Source organism: Panthera pardus, unplaced genomic scaffold (assembly GCF_024362965.1).
Source record: "Panthera pardus isolate Hobbes unplaced genomic scaffold, ASM2436296v1 HiC_scaffold_20, whole genome shotgun sequence".
In the NCBI taxonomy this organism is placed as follows: domain Eukaryota; kingdom Metazoa; phylum Chordata; class Mammalia; order Carnivora; family Felidae; genus Panthera; species Panthera pardus.
Genome location: NW_026526766.1, coordinates 32,468,084 through 32,486,179, shown reverse-complemented (window position 1 = coordinate 32,486,179; position 18,096 = coordinate 32,468,084). Strand labels below are relative to the sequence as shown.

General features: G+C 37.5%; 1 protein-coding gene across 17 annotated transcripts in view; it reads right to left on the bottom strand.

The window, feature by feature from the left end:
• Positions 1-18,096, bottom strand: part of KDM4C (lysine demethylase 4C) — a 437,058-nt gene that overhangs the window by 191,541 nt on the left and 227,421 nt on the right. For all 17 annotated transcript variants that reach the window (XM_053907888.1, XM_053907903.1, XM_053907887.1 and 14 more), the window contains 3 exons: positions 8,987-9,180; positions 6,013-6,251; positions 3,299-3,612 (listed from right to left, as the gene is read on the bottom strand). In XM_053907888.1, coding sequence (XP_053763863.1) covers positions 3,299-3,612; positions 6,013-6,251; positions 8,987-9,180 — 747 coding nt within the window. The remainder of the gene's footprint in view (positions 1-3,298; positions 3,613-6,012; positions 6,252-8,986; positions 9,181-18,096) is intronic.

The window sequence follows — 18,096 nt, the reverse complement described above, 5'->3', positions numbered from 1 at the left end:
GAGAACTACAGGCCAATATCCCTGATGAATATGGATGCAAAAATTCTCAATAAGATACTAGCAAATCAAATTCAACAGCATATAAAAAGAATTATTCTCCATGATCAAGTGGGATTCATTCCTGGGATGCAGGCCTGGTTCAACATTCGCAAATCAATCAACGTGATACATCACATTAATAAAAAAAAAAAGAGAAGAACCATATGATCCTGTCAATCGATGCAGAAAAGGCCTTTGACAAAATCCAGCACCCTTTCTTAATAAAAACCCTTGAGAAATCCGGAATAGAAGGAACATACTTAAAGATCATAAAAGCCACTTATGAAAAGCCCACAGCTAACATCATCCTCAATGGGGAAAAACTGAGACCTTTTTCCCTGAGATCAGGAACACGACAGGGATGCCCACTCTCACCACTGTTGTTTAACATAGTGTTGGAAGTTCTAGCATCAGCAATCAGACAACAAAAGGAAATCAAAGGCATCAAAATTGGCAAAGATGAAGTCAAGCTTTCGCTTTTTGCAGATGACATGATATTATACATGGAAAATCCGATAGACTCCACCAAAAGTCTGCTAGAACTGATACATGAATTCAGCAAAGTTGCAGGATACAAAATCAATGTACAGAAATCAGTTGCATTCTTATACACTAACAATGAAGCAACAGAAAGACAAATAAAGAAACTGATCCCATTCACAATTGCACCAAGAAGCATAAAATACCTAGGAATAAATCTACCCAAAGATGTAAAAGATCTGTATGCTGAAAACTATAGAAAGCTTATGAAGGTAATTGAAGAAGATTTAAAGAAATGGAAAGACATTCCCTGCTCATGGATTGGAAGAATAAATATTGTCAAAATGTCAATACTACCCAAAGCTATCTACACATTCAATGCAATCCCAATCAAAATTGCACCAGCATTCTTCTCGAAACTAGAACAAGCAATCCTAAAATTCATATGGAACCACAAAAGGCCCCGAATACCCAAAGTAATTTTGAAGAAGAAGACCAAAGCAGGAGGTATCACAATCCCAGACTTTAGCCTCTACTACAAAGCTGTAATCACCAAGACAGCATGGTATTGGCACAAAAACAGACACATAGACCAATGGAATAGAATAGAAACCCCAGAACTAGACCCACAAATGTATGGCCAACTAATCTTTGACAAAGCAGGAAAGAACATCCAATGGAAAAAAGACAGTCTCTTTAACAAATGGTGCTGGGAGAACCGGACAGCAACATGCAGATGATTGAAACTAGACCACTTTCTCACACCATTCACAAAAATAAACTCAAAATGGATAAAGGACCTGAATGTGAGACAGGAAACCATCAAAACCCTAGAGGAGAAAGCAGGAAAAGACCTCTCTGACCTCAGCCGTAGCAATCTCTTACTCGACACATCCCCAAAGGCAAGGGAATTAAAAGCAAAAATGAATTACTGGGACCTTATGAAGATAAAAAGCTTCTGCACAGCAAAGGAAACAACCAAGAAAACTAAAAGGCAACCAACGGAATGGGAAAAGATATTTGCAAATGACATATTGGACAAAGGGCTAGTATCCAAAATCTATGAAGAGCTCACCAAACTCCACACCCGAAAAACAAATAACCCAGTGAAGAAATGGGCAGAAAACATGAATAGACACTTCTCTAAAGAAGACATCCGGATGGCCAACAGGCACATGAAAAGATGTTCAACGTCGCTCCTTATCAGGGAAATACAAATCAAAACCACACTCAGGTATCACCTCACGCCAGTCAGAGTGGCCAAAATGAAGAGATCAGGAGACTATAGATGCTGGAGAGGATGTGGAGAAACGGGAACCCTCTTGCACTGTTGGTGGGAATGCAAACTGGTGCAGCCACTCTGGAAAGCAGTGTGGAGGTTCCTCAGAAAATTAAAAATAGACCTACCATATGACCCAGCAATAGCACTGCTAGGAATTTACCCCAGGGATACAGGAGTACTGACGCATAGGGGCACTTGTACCCCAATGTTTATAGCAGCATCTCAACGATAGCCAAATTATGGAAAGAGCCTAAATGTCCATCAACTGATGAATGGATAAAGAAATTGTGGTTTATATACACAATGGAATACTGTGTGGCAATGGGAAAGAATGAAATATGGCCTTTTGTAGCAACATGGATGGAACTGGAGAGTGTGATGCTAAGTGAAATAAGCCATACAGAGAAAGACAGATACCATATGGTTTCACTCTTATGTGGATCCTGAGAAACTTAACAGAAACCCATGGGGGAGGGGAAGAAAAAAAAAAAAAAAAGAGGTTAGAGTAGGAGAGAGCCAAAGCATAAGAGACTGTTAAAAACGGAGAACAAACTGAGGGTTGATGGGGGGTGGGAGGGAGGGGAGGGTGGGTGATGGGTATTGAGGAGGGCACCTTTTGGGATGAGCACTGGGTGTTGTATGGAAACCAATTTGACAATAAATTTCATATATTGAAAAAAAAAAAGAACCTATATCTTAATGGATATAAAAAATAAAATAAAATAAAATAAAATAAAATAAAATAAAATAAAATAAAATAAAATAAAATAAAATATATGCAGGAAAAAAAAGCATATAATACAAACACAAAAGAACATATGAAAAACAGGGAGGCCCTAGCAAAGAGTAGCATGGGGTGGCTTGTAATCCAGAGGGGTCTTGAATTTTCCATGAGGCAAAAGGCCTGTTTCTGGCAGTGGGTGGGACCAGAGAGGTCAGCCAGCTCCTAGAATTAGAGCCCAAGAGGAGTCAAGGGAAAGCACAACCAAGCGAGTTAAAAGAGGCTATGGGAAGCCTGGGACCCAGAGGTGGCAAGAGAAGGTCATAGCCCTGCAGGTGAATCATCTCCAGTGTGGTTAATATTACAGGTAAAGGAACCATTACCTGTCAGTATCATTGTGATGTCCTACTATAGTTTTTCAAGAAGGTACTCTTGGGGGAAAATGGGGACACAAGATCTTTCTGTATTATTTCTTATAAATGCATATGAATCTATCCAAAAAAAGTTCAATTTTAGAAAAAGTTAAAGAGAAAGAAAATTAAGCTACAGCATATAGCCAAAAGCTCCATGCTTCTAAATTATCACCATATGAACCAGAGCTCACAAAAGGCTTACCTTCCAGTCATTGAAGGAAATATGATTAAGACCTGTAAATGTGAAATGTTATTTCCACCCTAAAGCAAGATTTCAATGCACATCATGCTGCTTTCAGAAACTACTCCACTACACAATAAATATAGAAGAAGAAAAAAAAACAAGAAGACATTGCCACATACACCAAGGACATCGAGGCCATTTCTCTCTCCCCTGGGGATCACTGGGATCTCCCCAGGTTCGAGGCCACTCCTGCGGGTCTCCACATCACTCTCTTCTCCCTCTATCAACACACTGTTACTCTCTGCCACTGAGAAGCATGACTCAGGTAACTTTGGCCATGGAAGCTTGGGTGGGTCTGATTCCTTGGATGTCACATGGCCACCAGATATGGAATCATCAGCTTCACTGGGATTTGAAGGTAGAATTACACCATAGGCTTGGTCATCCTTAATTTGTACTTCTTCTGGTATAGATGTGCTTAAGCAACTATTTCCTGAGGAATGAAACAAAAGACTATTAGTAAATTTTACATTGCATTATTACTATATAGTAATTCTCACCTAAATTTCTGTCTTTCAACTCCCCTCTAAAGTCTCACAGATATGAGTGGGAAATGTCACTAAAGCACCATGGAGCCTTCATAGTTGTCAAGGTGAGATCTTGGAGTTTGGCAAAAGAATATACTTACAGACAAAATAAGAGATTAAAAAGGGGTTATGCTGCAGGCCAATGTCAAAAGTAAGTGCAATAATGATACTTATCCAAAGCAATAGCAACTTGAAATCTTTCTAAAAATAGGAAATATGATGCTAAGAGCTGCTTGCTACTAATGAAACATTCCAGCTCAGAGGATGTATGGAAAGAACACATGCAAGGCTGTGCAGATCCAAAGAAGAAGTATGTCCTACACTAGGTCTTGTATCACACACTGATGGCATGTAAAGGGGAAAGGACATTATGAGCAAGTCTCTTCCACTGCCATCTCTACTTACCCCTCTCTCTCCCTTATAAATATTCATAAGCATCATTTCACATATCACATACTAGCTTTGATGCTTAATCCAGCCACGTTTTGTACTTAAGTGTTCTGCCAGATCTCAAAACCTGGAGGTCAAAATACAAGGAACCATGTAGCAACAGAACTAATAAACCTGGGTGCCCTTGGCCTAAACCACCCAGGGACCCATCAAGTACTTAATTAAATCCAGTGTGATTAAAGACTATGGTAAGGGACTATTAAAAAAATCCATATGTATAGCATAACTGTGTTCTCTGCACTGCTTGCTATTCCTTTCCGCACCTTTTTCACCTTGCAATCTTCTATCCATTCATCACAAATTAATTCAGATATAACCTAGTCCAAGAAACCTTGCCAGGCCAGCCTCTAATCTGTTTGGAGTCTTTCCTTGGTATATCAGCAACACTCTAGGACTTCTTTCTTGTGGTGCTTACCACACTGGATTGTAATTATATGGTTGTCTACCTCTCCAATAAAGTATGAACTCACTACAAGAAAGTCTATGATTTAACCTGTTTAAATACATATATTAAAGGGCAAAGGTAATGAAAATGGCAAAGCAGAAGAGAATCAAATTTGGACGATGATAAGGACTTTTTCTTTTACTCTAAGTGGAAGAAGAGTAAGAAGAAAGAAGGGACAAGACCTCACCTACGTTTTTTTAAAGGATCACTATGAGTGCCATATGGAGAAGTAACTAGCATGGATAACTAGGAAGCAATTTCTGCAATAGTCCAGTTAAGAATAACAGTACCACAGGGTTCCTGGGCGTCTCAGTCAGTTGAGTGTCTGACTCTTGATTTCGGCTCAGGTCATGATCCCAGGGTCATGGGATTGAGCTACACATCAGGCTCTGCACTGACAGCACAGAGCCTGCTTAGGATTCTCTGTATCTCTTTCAAAAATAAAAATTTAAAAATTTAAAGAGATAATGTACCTTGAACAAGGAGGAAGCAGGGGTGGGTAACTAGATTTGGGGGAGTCTCACAATTGAAAGACAGAATGGGTGAGAAGTATGAGAAATTACCGATGAGCTCAATTAGCGGGGTGCCTAGGTGGCTCAGTCGGTTAAGTGTCTGACTTTGGCTCAGGTCATGATCTCACAGCTCGTGAGTTCGAGCACTGTGTTGGGCTCTGTGCTGACAGCCTGCTTCAGATTCTGTGTCTCCCCCTCTCTCTGCCCCTCTCCTACTTGTGCTCTGTCTCTCTCCTTCTCCCTCTCTCTCTCTCAAAAATAAATAAACATTAAAAAATAATAGTAATAAAAAAATAAGCTCAATTAGTAAAAGGATAAAAACTCAAACAAATATCAAATAGATAAAACATTACAGCAATTTCAGAGAAATACACTATAAAGGGGAAAAAAGCAAAGCAGTTAAGAGGTATAGATGATAACTTTAGTACAGAGAAACAGCCAGGGGGCTTATACCTACTCTTTCACAAAACAAAATGACTTTTGTTATTATTTTTTAAAAACTTAATCTTTATTTTCTTCTTAAAATTAAGTTGAAAGCTAAGAATCTGCAAAGAATTATCTATAATTGGTTTTTACCATTCCATGTGATTTAAGAGAAGCTTTCCAAAAATGTATTCTATATTGTAAACTGAGTTGCACCCCCACAAAAAATTTTCATTTTAGAATCTTTTTTTTATTACACCAAATAGGCACTCTGCCTCAGAACTCCATCACACATAGCAGTGATGTTCCTGACTTTTACAACATCATTTGGCCTCCTCATTATTACTCCATAGCTTTAGATGCTCTACTGGTTAAGCTATGTGGAAAAGTAAGATACCAATCCTAGAGCACAGATTTAAGGCATCAGATCAACCACCTCAACACTTACATATGAACATAATTAGCCCGTTTCTCACCTGAGAGTTTGACATTATCCGATGAATTCTGATCTGGCTGCTTCCTGCCAGCAGAAGCCTCTTCTTCTAAAGGAGATTCTGTGTTCCCCATCTTCACTGCTTCTTCTGATTTTTCACTGACCTTGAGGTCTTCTGGGTCTTGGTCAGGGGTGAGGCCCTCCACCCTATCGACTGCAGGTGACACTTCTTCATCCTCCTCATTCTTAAGCCTCTTAGAGTAAGAACCAGTGCACTGGAAACTATTAACAAGAGACACTGTGGTCAGAGCAGAATGTTTGCAGTGGACAGGATAAAACACATACCAATACAAACGTTATTATCACTTACTGAAAGAAGTGAAAAAACTAATAGCTTTTTCATCATTATGCAAAAATAATCTTCACAATTAGTAGATTAGATTTGAAATTGAAATCTTAGTTTTAATAACAATTTACTAAAAGTGAAAATTAAAACAATTGTAAATAATTGATTATTAAATATTATTGGGAAAATGTCATTGCTAACATTTTATAACAATACTAAAAGAAGTCTGAAAATAAAAATAAAGTGAAAAATGATGACATGGGGAAAATAAACCAATGAAGAAAGGAAAAGGAAAAGAGGCGATCTCTATAACCTGCTGTTAAAATCTGAATAGATTATTTACATTCTAAGGTGAACACATCCCTGATTTTTGCATAATTCTGAAGTATGCATGAAAATCATTAAAATTAAATGCCAAATCATCATTAGCTAAAGGAATTAAGACAGGAGATAGGCTAACTATATGTATTTAACATCTTATATCTAACTCTTGTTTTCAGAGCGGATGCCATTTTAATTGTCTTATTCTCATTATTTTCCAGAAAGTCACTTGATGTCTTTGTTGTAGATACCTTTTGTATAAGACACATTTCTGAGGCACTTGAGTGGCTCAGTCAGTTAAGCATCTGACTCTTGATTTTGGCTCAGGTCATTATCTCACAGTTCCAGGATATTAAGCCCCAAGTTGGACTCCATGCTGGGCACGGAGCCTGCTTCAGATTCTCTCTCTCTCCCTCTGCCCTTCCCCTGCTCACAGGGCATGCACACATGGGCTCTCTCTCATAAAAAAGACACATTTCCAACACTATCATTTAAGAATAATTACAACTAAAATCTAAGCAACATGTATTTCCATGTCCAAACACACACACACATACACACACACCCCACAACACTATGCACTATAGAAGTCAGAGTGGGCAAGGTTCTGAGATAGAGGGAGTAGCCAAGGATAACCAACATAAATTAGCTTTGACTTCTACTTAATGGTACTGGTATCATCATCATCACCATCATTTTTATTGAAAACCCATGCATTGGCAACGTGGGAAATTGTCACATCACGAATGGCATAGTACTTGTAAAATAACATGGTTGATCTCTCTTTGAGATTTCAATAAATCATTCTCTGTTTTAAATTTCCTGGAAAGCAGAAAAGTCTAGGATCAAGCCACAAGGCTGTGCATAATCAATGACCCCCTCTAAACATGAGGCTTTCTAACTGGGTGAGCAAAGTCCATTGATTATTTTAACCTACGAAAAGGCATTTCAAATCTGTCTAATGTCATAGATCTATGTTCTCTGTCAACCCAAAAAGGCCACTATAGTTAGTCACTAGAAGACCAGATCATTCACCTAAAGTATTGTGTTTTCTGTACATTAAAGAACAATTCTCAAGATGTTCTATTGGTGTTTTTTCTGAACTCAGATTGACTATTGCCTCCTCCCACAGGTAGGCTTTTTGGCAATGACTCTCTATATCAGTATTTCCCAAACATTTTTTAGTACAACCAGCCAATTATAAGTTATATATTTTAGATAGTGATACAACACACACGTACACACATGTTCATACATCATGAATTAATACTTACCCTTACCGCAGGGAAGAACTATGATACTTTTTATTCTACTTTACTTCCTAATTTAAAAATGTTGTTCCTAACCTACTAAATAAATTTGAAAACCAACAGTTTGAAAATCACTGCTGTAAACTGCAGGGTAAAATAAGAACACCTGAGTTTTACTTTTGCTACTAATTCTGCACCTCAGGTATATCTCTTATAAAATGCAGAATTGTGACTCCACATTCTTAAGTTTCTTCCACCCACTACAATTCTAAAATAGCAGAAAATAAATGTCAGAGTAACAAAATAAATACCAGAAGTGTGGGCAAAGATTTAAAATTACATTGTTATTTAGTTAATGGGGAAAAAAAGCTACAAATAAGCTACAGGTCCAAAAACAAGGGATTAAATACATGCAGGCACTAAATATTATGCTGTACCAAATCATTTAATTATATGAAAAAAAACCACACAAAACTGGTAATCAAAGGGTTAACAGAGCATGGCCCCAATATTGGAAAAGTATGTAATATTATATAACAAACACATATGTAAAGGATATCTACCAAATGTTAAAACTTGTTATCTCTGGATTATGATGTTATTGGGTGATTTGGGATTCCTTCACTATTCTTTTTCTTATTTTACAAATATTCCCCAATGCCCAAATATTACTTTTACAATCTGAAAGAAAAACAATGAGTAATATTGGAGAACAAAAGTTTAACATAAACCAAGAAAATATAAGAGCCTGAAAATAAAAGTTGCCTGAGGACCTGAGCAACGTAACACACACCCTATTCAATGGATTTTAAAATAGCAAGATGCCCACCAAAAAGAAATGGCCCTGGCCATCCAGGACTGTTCTATATGCCATATATAGCATGTCAGGAATATTCACAAACACATTATACCCCCCACTTCCTATATTCTACTTATTACACAGCTTACGAATTATACTTTCCCTCAAATTTTCAGTAAGATATTAAGTAAATTTATGATGAATAAACAGGAAAAAGCAAATAGTTTCTGAGAACATCACATTCAATGACCCATTTTTATTGAGTAGGTATAAGTGGAATGGGGTGGGAAGAAATCATTACCTCCTGGATGCTTTTCTTACTTTCCTCCTCCTCTGCAGCCATGCTTTTACTTCAGGTGTGGATTCTGGAGTAGGCCTTGTATGGTCAATGGTGTATATATCCTTTCCTTGCTTCCAAAGCTGATATCTGTCTGGCTGAAATTTCCTCACAAAAATATCCATTGAAATTTTCACCATGTCTTTCCTGCAGGTGCACTGAAACACAACAGGGATGGAATGCTTTAAACATTTTACTGGCTACATAAAGTCACACTGAGTCATACTTTGTACCATACATGAATACTCACTACATACTTGAGGGTAATGTTTTACATTTTTTAACATTCAGTGAATGATAAATTCAATTTTTTTCTGAATGGAGGTGACAACCTCTACATTCACATTTACAAATGAAAAAATAAGATGAGAGAATGCAGTACAGAATTCATCAGGAACTGTGTATCAAGAACAACTAAAAGGAATGAGCACACTTTTGAAAGCATGCCTGCAACAGAACGATAGTGTTAAGGGCAGAAATTCAAAGAAAATATTATTTTAAAATTACCAGAACGTTGATTATTGTGAATACATAGTCAGAAGTTCTATCTTATAAAACAAGTTTCTTATAAAGACTTCAAAAGGTTAAACTGTGTCTAGGCCAAGATGCCATGTAACATGGCAGATATCATTCAAATGGTGGTACAGAAGTAGTCTCAAAGATGTAACTAACAGGCCCTGGCAATCCCTGGCAAACATGGCAAGAGCCTGGTTGATTCAACAGCCTTGAAACAATAAGTCTCTCAATATTTTGGTGATAAAATCATCATCTCCATCCAAATTAACTTCAAAGCCTTAATTTTCCAGCCTGTACTAGCCACCCCTAGAGTCCAAATCTTGACAGATACAATGCTTTGAAAGTTCAGGAAACACCCTACAGTCAACCTGCCTAAAATAACTTCTTCAGCTGTAAACAAATATTCTGTAATCAATGATACCATGATTCTTCCATTCTCCTACATTCACAGTCAGCATTTCCTAATCCCTCCCTTCTCCTCTACTGTCATCACCCTGTCATCACCTGCTATTAGACCTTCCTTTTAAATGTCTCCTGAGTAAAGTCCTTATCCAGACTCCTTCCATCTTTACTTGCAGACAATCACCCTAGCAAACAAAACTAATTCATTTCTCTGCCTGCAGTAGCTCCTAGCACCAATTCATTCTTACAGCTACCACTTTAATCCCCCTCACATATCTTGTAATCTTTCATTTCTGAGTTCAACTGTAATCTAACTTCCTCTACCGTTAGAATAAAGTCTAGACTCATAAGTCTGGCATTCAAGGGATGCAAGATTTGACTCTGCCAGGGAGATTTCCAAGTTTCTCTCCCATTGCAAATCAACATAAATACTCCTCTTCAACACAAGGAATTGAAGAGATCCCAAATGCACCAGACGTTTCCTTCACTCAGTACCTCTGTTCCTACCACAATGCCTTCCTGCTCACTATTCTGCTATCTGCACTCCCCCCCACAAAAAAAAAAAAAAACTCATCCTAAACACTGTAAGTTGTACCAATTATTCCTCTGAATGCAGTAATGTTTAACTACAACTCTGTTTTATATTATTAGTTAGGAATAGAGAAAGTTCTACAACATTTTGCTATAATTATCTTGGGTTAGAAATATGGAAAATGGAAATCCTGAGAAATTTTAGGATATTTTGGTTTAAAATGCAGTATTTTCACTAAAGGTAGAAATAGAAGTTCAGACTCATCAGCAGAAACTTTCTTATTTTCTTCAAATGTTACTAATACTTGCTTCATGAAGAAAAATAAGAGAGTAAACAATATAGACACTATTCAGTTACGTTAGGGAAGGAGAATTCTGTTTAAATTCATTTTAATTTCCCATACCCCTCTCCCAGAAGTCCTAGATTTTGCAAACATGCAAAAAGATCTACCCCTCAGTTGATTGCTCAACTCACTCCAAAGACAACAGGTAAGTGTTATTTCCAAATTTAAATATTTAGAAATAAACAGGCAAAAAAAATACCCAAAAGTATGCAAGGAATAATGTCACAGTCAAAAATAGTAAAATTCAGCAGGACAGAGAAATCTATTCTTGTTACTAGTGACAAATAGTAACACTCATCTAAACCCCAATGAAAATTAAATGAGATTATTTAAGAGAACTTAATACATACCTTTATTAGTAGGAAAGAATAACATTAGCAGTCCCATTTAGAAATAAAGAAACTTGCACATTACATATTGGTACAAAGAGCAATAATCAGTAATAGATAATACTTTTCAAACAAACTATTTGTGATATCAAGTCAAAGTACTAATAAGAATAGCTATTCTTGTTGCTTCTTTTAAGAATATACACATATTGGGGCACCTGGATGGCTCAGTCAGTTAAGCATCTGACTTCGGCTCAGGTCATGATCTCACAGTTTGTGAGTTCAAGCCCCGCATCGGGCTCTGTACTGACAGCTCGGAGCCTGGAGCCTGCTTTGGATTCTGTGTCTCCCTCTCTCTCTGCCCCTCCCCTGCTCATGAAATGTCTCGCACTCTCTCTCTCTTAAAAATAAATATTTAAATACATATGTTTAAATATATAAGCATAAATATATAAATATATAATTTATATAATTTATACTTATAAAATATAAATTATATAAATATAATTTATATGATTATATTATATTTATATTATATTATATATATTATATATTATAATAATATAATATAATATTATATTATATTATATATATTAATATATTATATTTATAATTATATAAATTATATAAATATAATTTATATAATTTATATTTTATAAATATAAATTATATAAATATAAATACACACACACACACACACACACACACACACACACACACTAAAAATGCAAAGTCCAAATTTAGAGAGAATTGTCAGAAGCTTGTATGCATTGAATTCTTCCATATTTCAGTACCCTAAGACTTATTACAGAGTCATGACTATTTGTTCCTATCTCCCAAAAAGTCAAATTCATGTTAGTATTTATACTAAAAACAACAATCTAACTTAAAGATGAAAACACTTTAAAATTCAACAACTTTCTAAGACAGAAAATATTAATTTAGTTGTTTGAATCTTAAAATTGGAATTTTCACATAACCACAATAAATGATAAAATACTTAACACACCCAAACTGAGGTATTCCTTTAACATATTTTCTTCATGACACACAGGATGGCTAATTAATTATGAAAAAAAATACTTTCATGTGCAAATGTCTGACAAGGAAGGCTTTGAAGGTAGGAAAAAATGTGTGAAATGATTCTGCTTTTCAGTCTATTTATAAAAATTAAATGCTAATTAGGAAGGAACTAAGGAAAGAATGCCTTAAAATAAGAAAAGCCTAGTAGCAACTTGATATGGTTGTTATGATTATGAGGGTGTTAAAGGTTGAATTGTGACCCCCTCAAATAGTATGCTGAAGTGCTCACCCCAAGTATATCAGAATGTGATCCCATTTGGAAACAGGGTTATGGCAGAAGTAATGACTTAAGATCATACTGGAGTAGGATAGGCCTTTAATCCAATAGGACTGGTATCACTATGAGAAGAGACACAGCACACAGGCAAGAAGGCCATGTGAAGATGAAGGCACAGACTGGAGTAATATATCTACAAGGCAAAGACCACCAAGGATTAACTTCCACCACAAGGAAGAGGCAAGGAAGGATCTCAGGGGGAGGACAGACCTTCTGGCACCTTGATTTTGGACTTCCAACATCCATAACTGTGAGACAACCCATTTTTGTTGTTTTAAGCCATCCAGTTTATGGTGCTTTGTTACAGCAGTCCTCAGAAACAATACAGCCTTAGAAAAGTAATAACAAAGTTTTGGTACTGGCAAGCATTACTGCTGAACAAATGCCGAAAAAAAATGTGGAAGTGGCTTTGGAGAAGAAAATGGTAAAGAAACTTTGTCAACATAAACAATACATATATAGTCATGAACAGAACGTTGCTAGACATATAAACTTTGTTAAAGTTGCTTTCGGCAAGGTATCAGATAGAAACGAAGAACACAGGGACACCTGGGTGGCTCAGTCAGTTGAGCATCCGACTTCGACTCAGGTAATGATCTCATGGTTTGTGGGTTCAAGCCCTGGGTCGGGCTCTGTGCTGACAGCTCAGAGCCTGGAGCCTGCTTCGGATTTGATGTCTCCTCTCTCTGCGCCTCCCCCACTTGTGCTCTGTATCTCAAAAATAAATAAATGTGAAAAAAAGAAAAGAAAAAGAAACGAGGAACACAGTATTGGACGCTGGAGGAAAGGCGATCTCTTGATCTCTGTTATGCAGTGGCAGAAATGTGTTCTTCTGTTGGGTGGCAGGTAAAGCTTGTAAGTGATGAGCTTGAATATGTAGCTGAGGATGTTTCCAAGGAAAGCATGAAAGGTGGATCTTGTTTTTTTGCTGTTTATTGTAAGATTGAAGAGGGAAGAAACAAAATGATGAAGGAACTGCCAAGCAAAAACAAACATGTCAGCCTATCCACCTAAGTGTGCTCTGGAGACCAGGCCAATGGTTTGTTAGGACAAACATCTGATAAGGAGATTCAGCATGTGAATTACAGATCAACTCAACCATCTCAGAAGAAGCCTGGACTAAAGATGTCGTTACCCGGGAAAGAAGTGTGGAGGACCTTTCTGTCTGATGGCTTGGGCAGCCATGAACTGCACAGAGAGCCAACACAGTTTTTGAGATTTTTATACCAGCAAAAATGTTGCTACCCTGGACTGAAAGGAACAGAGACAGAATGAAATGAAAGAAGAATCACTCCAAGGGAAAAGTCAGAGTAAAGAAGATTGAGCCAATAGGATCTGCTCAGGCTGTTATAGTAGCCTTAACAAACTAATATACTGGGGGTTCAGAAAGATGCTGTCATGTTTTATGTAAGATACATTAATTGAGGGATTAAACCAACAAGAAAACACATGCATATTAAAGTTTTCTAAATAACAAAAATGCAACAAAAGTTGCTATCTACTCAAGAGTATAAAAAATATTATACAAATTATTCCTTTAAATATGTTAAATTATTCCTTTAAAATTCTATTTGGGTTTATAGTACCTTGGAAGATGAGAAAAAGAAGAAAATGATCTTGTTGAAGAACTACAAGATCACACTATGATGCAGCATAGTATGGTACTTAAAAATCTGGATTCAAACCCCACCACCAGTAGCTGTGTAACCTTAATCAACTTATTGAACCTCTCCGTGCCTCAGTTTTCTCATCTGAAAAACTGGGCATAAAAATTTTCACTAACCCAAGGGGCTGATAAAAAGACTAAACTTTTCGTACTTGTAAGGGATGCTTGATCGCAGGTCAGTGAGATCATGAAGTTCCCATGCCAGAGACTAGGGAGCTGTGTGAAGCCATTTCCACCTCTCCCACACACGTGCCTGTGCACCACAATGATCTACCCCAATAAGCTAAGCAGCGCTGCCTAGTGGAGGACAGAGCCGTTACACCAAACCCGTCCAACTGTGCCCTCTAAGCATATCCCCTAGAAAACCAGCACAGGTCACTCCACCTGCTTAAACTTTTCATACTTGTAAAACAGTTACTCAGACTGCAATAAATGTTCTATCAGTGCCTTTAAAAAAAAAAAAATAGGATGGGGCACCTGGATGGCTCAGTCGGTTAAGCATCCAACTTCAGCTCAGGTCATGATCTCTCAGTTCATGAGTTCAAATCCCTCATTGGGCTCTCTGTTGACAGCTTGGAGCCTGGAGCCTGCTTTGGATTCTCTGTCTCCCTCTATCTCTGCCTTTACCCTGTCACACTCTCCTTTCTCAAAAAAAAATTTTAATAGGATAAACCTTACAAAAATAGCCTAATACTGGTCTGACCACAAGAAAATAGGGGTTCCTAGTATTATTAAATTTGGCCTTACTGGGAAAGTTGAATCAATTGAGGAAGTAAGAATCAGGTTACCATGTCTAACAAATAGCCCTAGGAGTCAATAAGAACTGTGTAGTGGTTTTGAAGAATCAAAAGCAATCATGGACTTCTGGTTTACTGAGAGATACTATAAGAAAACTGAGTCCTTCTCATGGGTGGAACCAGTGCTGTGCACATAGAGCTCCTGGTTGGGACACATGTTGCAGTCATCTAAACTCCTTGCCTTCCATTTTCAAGTAATCAATAAAACTGAAGGCCCAGAAGTCCGGCATTTATGAGGGGAAATGCCATGACATAAAATTATCCTGCAAGATGCCAAAAGTAGGAAACTGTAAGGTGGGATTTAGATGGGGGTGGGGGTTGAATTCATGTGACTTCTCCCCTATAACCAAAATGAAGGGGAGAGTTTCTTCTCAATATAAGATCTCAGCATTTGCAACTATATGAACAGAACTAGAGGTTATTATGCTAAGCGAAATTAGAAAAAGACAAATATCATATGACTTCACTCATATAAGGAATTTAAGATTCAAAACAGATGAACATAAAGGAAGGGAAGCAAAAATAATATAAAAACAGGGAGGAGGACAAAACTTGGGACTCTTAAAGATAGAAAACAAACAGAAGGTAGCTTGAGAGGTTGTGGTAGGGGAGATGGACTAAATGGGTAAGGGGTATTAAGGAATCTAATCCTGAAATCATTATTGCACTATATGCTAACTTGGATGTAAATTTAAAACTTAATTAATTAATTTAAAAAAAACAGCTTGCTATTAGCTGCCTCCATGTATGTAGTTTTGAGAGACATAAGATAATATCCACTTGAATCTCAGGATTATAAAGAGTAACTTCCCATAAAAAAAGGTAAATGTCCTCTTCTTTCTCACATACAATATTCCAATGAATGTTAACTACAGAATATACAGAACAGAAAGAATATACAGAACAGATAGAAAATTTTAAATTTAAAGAGAATTACTCTCTTTCCCAGAAATTATTAATTTTCCTTGGGCTGCCTCTGAGGCTCAGGCGGTTACACATCTGACTTTATTTCAGCTCAGGTCATGATCTCATGGTTCATGAGATCAAGTCCTGCATCGGGCTCTATGCTAACAGTGAGGAGCCCAATTGGGATATATTCTCTCTCAATCTCTCTCTCTCTCTCTCTCTCTCTCTCTCTCTCTCTCTCTCACTGCTCCTTCCTCACTTGTGTGTGGGAGCTCTCTCTCTCAAAATAACTAAATAAGCATAAAAAAGAAATTATTACTTTCCCAACAATTATGAAAAGGGCCCAATACATAGGATGAAACAGATTTACTGATTTAGGACAATCAAAGAGTGGGGAGGAGGCAATAATAGCAACTCTTGTCTCAAAGATTTAGAATTGTCAAAATAAAGCACATATTGTCATTTTCTGCTGACACCAGAGTTGTTAGTGTGTCTAAACCTAAGAACACTGTCCTTTGTAATAAGAATACTAACATTTGAGGGAGCTATTTCTGTGGAGAGAGGACTGAGAAAGGTAAAGGTAGAGAGTGTGGCACACCACAATCATGAAAGAAAAGCACTCCCCCCAAAAGTAGCTGGAGAGAAAGATAAAGAAAGAGTGAAAACACAGGGAATGAACAAGAAATCTGTTCCCCAAAACCACTGATGGGAAGAAAGAGAGGGTTTCAATATCACAAGTATGCTATAAACAGTGTAGCACAGAGTCTGAAGTTTTGGAGTTCAGTGCCTCGAGGTGCTCTGGTGAGGAAGAAGGGTGAATCCCCAGGACCAGGCAGTGGGGTCTGAGAGGTCCATGTGCCACATGGGGAGAAGTGGTTCCCCTGTTTGGAGTACATTTGGTAGAGGCCCTAAGGCCTCCCTACAGAAAAAGGTCCCAGGCGACCCTGGAGAGCAGCCATGTTTGCTGGTACTGGGACAAAGATAGCAGAGTGCAGTGAAGCCTGGCACTGTGTGTTGTGGTTTGCCATAATCTCTGAACCTCTCCCACTGCCCAATCCACGAATGTTTTCTGGAGTAAGCCAGCACCTGCCATTGCTCAGCAAGACCCGCCCCCAGAGAGTCGGTGTGGGTCCAAGCCACAGGGGTCTACAAGGCGAAGGGTTCTGAAACACAACCCCATCTGAGATAAAACTCTGGAGGGAGGAGCTGCCTTGCAGGTGGACAGCTTGAACATGGACAGGGTAGAGGGGGGAGTAGACAGAAGCCCAAGACAAAGGAGGGGTGCTTGATTGACAATCAGTGAGAGAGTCAAATTCCTGTGCCAGAGACTAGGGACCTGGATGAAGTCATTTCCACCTCTCCCATGCATGATCCAAGATAATAAGCAGAGCCACCTAGTGGAGAACAGAGCCATTACACCAAGCCCCACCCCAACTGCACTCTCCAAGCACATCCCCTTTGAAGACCAGCATAAGTCACTCCACCTGCTTACTGTACAAGACTTTAGAGTGCCTCATAATTTCAGTTCTAGGATGTAACTTTATTCGGGACTCATTCTGTTTGCTAATTTTTTTTCATTCCTTCTTTTGTGCTTAAATTGTTTTCCTTTCTTCCTTTTCTTTCTCATTCTTGGATACAGAAAGAGAAAAATTTACTTTTACTTTTTACTTATTTTTTAATTTTTTAATTTTTTTATTCTATTTCATTTTCCTTATTTCGTTTTATTCTATTTTATTACATAAAATTTTTTGAATTTTTTAAAAAAATTTTACCTTTTTTCTATTCTTTCCCTTTTTTCTCTAGTGTATCAAGCTTCTTTCAACAAGCAGACCAAAACACACCTAGAAGTTAGATTCCTTTATTTGCTTTTTTGTTTTGTTTTTAATTCTTATTTTTTACTTTATTATTTTTTTCTTCCTCCAAAATGACAAAATGAAGGAATTCACCCCAAGAAACAACAGGAAAAAATAACAGCCAGGGGATTAATCAATACAGATATAAGCAAGATGTCTAAACTAGAAGTTAGAACCACAATAATAAGAATACTAGCTGAAAAGGAAAAGAGCATAGAATCCCTTTCTGTGGAGATAAAGAAATAAAGTCTAGTCAGGATGAAGTTAAAAATGCTATAATCGAGATGCAATCTGAAATATATGCCACGACAGCCAGAAAGATGAAGCAGAACAGTAAATCAGCGATTTAAAGATAAAATTATGGAGAATA